At 51.2% G+C, this 2765-nt stretch overlaps 1 protein-coding gene across 1 annotated transcript; it reads right to left on the bottom strand.

The window, feature by feature from the left end:
• Positions 1-254: 254 nt before the first annotated feature.
• On the bottom strand, positions 255-2461 carry LMH87_009008 (uncharacterized protein; the record flags this gene model as incomplete). Its single annotated transcript, XM_056202272.1, has 10 exons — positions 255-824; positions 886-1008; positions 1070-1413; positions 1467-1587; positions 1645-1679; positions 1748-1938; positions 1998-2073; positions 2145-2193; positions 2280-2300; positions 2369-2461. The coding sequence occupies 10 exons, from the start codon at positions 2459-2461 to the stop codon at positions 255-257; spliced, it is 1623 nt and encodes a 540-aa protein (XP_056056852.1).
• Positions 2462-2765: the final 304 nt, after the last annotated feature.

The raw sequence follows: 2765 nt of genomic DNA, 5'->3' as shown, positions 1-2765 counted from the left end.
CAGAAGCAAGGCAAAAGGCATCAGGAAAGTGCTTTTCAACCTGAAAAAAAAAAAGCGATTTTCACCCAAAAACACTGGAAATCAGTATTAACTAGGCCTCCGCTGGTATTATTGCACTTGACATAACGACTGACCGCGCGAAACTAATACCATTAAAATGATCCGATATGCTCGTTTTGTCAGAGCATTTTACAGGGGCTAAATACAGCTTTAAGGTAAGAGGCTCAGATGCCACATTTTATTTCTCCCCTCAATTACTCTACAATATTTCTATGCTGTGGCGACCCAATGCCTTCATTGCTCCCTTCTCCTCCATCAAGCGTCTCTTGAATCCGCTTGCTTGGAAGCCACCTCTCAGGCGGGATAAACCACCACGACAAAAGTGCGAAGATGGTAACAATGGCCATGATCACTGGGGCGTAGTTGAGCGTGTCGGCCGTGACGGGGAACACATACGGCGAGTACAAAACGGCGACGACCCATCCGTTCCACAGCACGGAAATGGCCTGGAATGGCTTACTCAGGCGGCCGAGGCTCCATGCGGGCTTGGGAAACCTTTTCGGCGTCAGGAAAAGGCGACCCAAGCAAATCAGCCCATATGCAGCCGCGGAAGGCACTCCGGAAGCCGAGACCAGTGAGGTGAATGCGACAGCTGACGGCAAGATTGTGCAGGTAACGATTGCTGCGATTCCCCAGACAACGAGGACAGCATTGCGGGGCTGGCCGTTGACCATCTTGGACACCCATGGTGAGAAGGGCAGGACACCGTCCCTCGCAACAGCAAACACCAAACGCGACGCAGCGAGAACTGCAATCGCCGTGTTCTATCAAGGGTCGGTTAGTTACAGATCGGCGACGAACTTGGCGGAATCTGGCGAGACTTACAAACCACAATGCAATGATGCAGATGATGTTCATGAAGATATGTCCGCCATCGCCCAGAATAGCAGCGTATAGGGGCACGAACGGCTGAGCGCCGCCAAACGAGAAGAGGGTGTTGGCGTCCGGCTGCAGATTTCGTCAGTAAACAGCACAGGTCATGATGTGAGGATATTCAATGTGGACTCACAACGCAGAACAAGAAGAGAATGACCACTACAAATCCACCTAGACCACTGGCAACGGTGCTCCAGAAGATGCCTCTTGCCGCGGACAGGCTGGCGTTCTTTGTCTCCTCGGCGACATGACCAGAAGCATCAAACCCAATCAGGATACCTGCTGTAGCGAGATATGACAGGCACCAGTTCCAGCCCGCGGGAGCCCCCGTGCCGTTGTACGTGGTCATGAATGCATCGTGTGCCGAGCGGAACCCGTATGTCTTGCTGGTTGCGATGGGTAACCAGACCAAGTTCAGGACAAAGTCGAGCAGAACAGACCCTGTGGATAGATAGAATATCCACCTAAAGTATTTCGCTGTATCGCTGTCAGCGCGTGTTGTATCACGAGGTGATGGAGAGTCGACTGACGAGGCAGCAGATTCCAGATGGCAGCAAATGCCAGCATAAACTCGGTGGCAATCCACTGCACTGCGCGAAACTTTATACTAGAGCTGTCCGATGGAAAGTCGAGTTCAAATACCGTGATTTCCTTGTGAGTGTGAGTTTGGGAGATGTAACTCAGTCAGTCGCGATGGCGAAAACCTACCGATAGCATATAATTGACAGCAGCCTGGGTATTACCTGGGACCTTTGTGTCAGACCTAGCACAGAAATGCTTATGCCGACAATTGCGATTCGCTTTTACTTACTTGCGCAAAACGTAGTCCATGCCATTGTACTCCACCACGCGACGACATAGCCAAACAGACGCCCATATCGAGGACCAGCGGCTTCAGCAGCCCAGAGGTAGATGGACCCAGCAAGGGGGAGGGACGAGCATATCTCAGCAATGACAGCCGCGGTGATGAATGTGAAGACGCACGTCACGATGAAACTCGTCCTTTGTTCTGTATTAGTACGTTGCTTGCCTAGCGCATCACGCTCTTGCAAGTCGCGTACCAGTAAGCCAGGTTACCCCCGGCGGCAATGCCAGTGGAAAACGTGACGCGAACGCCGCCAATAAAATACAGAGCAGCTTATATCCAAAGTCAGGATCCGGAAAGTCGTTCACTAACAAACCTACAGAGCAGGGGAGGAAGTACATACCAAAGCTTGTCGCAAAGTTCTGAAAGGCATTCAGCGATCGATGCAATACCTGTGCTTATGTTTAGTATATATTCTCCTTCACCTGATAACGATTGCGGCCGGTTTTTTGTTGTTGCCGAAATTGTCTTGGCGTACCGGTGTGTATCCTAGTTGTTCCTGGGCACGATCGATTAGTCTCTTGGCGTTCTGCGGCTGGCGCGGAACGTAAACGGGCGCGTATTTACCAAAACTTTCTCATCCTCTCTGTCTTCGCTGTCCGAGTCTATATCGGCCTGGCGTCTGGCATGGCTCTGTCTTTGATGCAGCTCCGAGGCCATGGCTTCTGCGTCGGCAAATGGGAATATTGCAGGGTCGAAATTCGCGCGGCTGACGTCGGGCCAGGGTGGAGGATTAGAGTTTCGCGGGTACCGAAAGCAACCAATGCAGGCTCGGATGCTTCCTTCAGTTGGAAAAGTAATGTCAAGTGATGGACCTAAACATGATTGCTGTTTATTCGCTGTGATTCACCCATGTCGTGTAGGTTTGAAATTTGCCAAACCACTACGGCTATGCGGCACTATTTATCACGCCATGAAGAACCCGCAATTGGAAAACCCAGAACCTCGACATTCACAGTGTTTT

The sequence above is a fragment of the Akanthomyces muscarius genome (genome assembly GCF_028009165.1).
Source record: "Akanthomyces muscarius strain Ve6 chromosome Unknown contig_18, whole genome shotgun sequence".
Taxonomy (NCBI): domain Eukaryota; kingdom Fungi; phylum Ascomycota; class Sordariomycetes; order Hypocreales; family Cordycipitaceae; genus Akanthomyces; species Akanthomyces muscarius.
The sequence above is the reverse complement of the archived record's forward strand: the minus strand, read 5'-3'. Positions and strand labels throughout refer to the sequence as shown.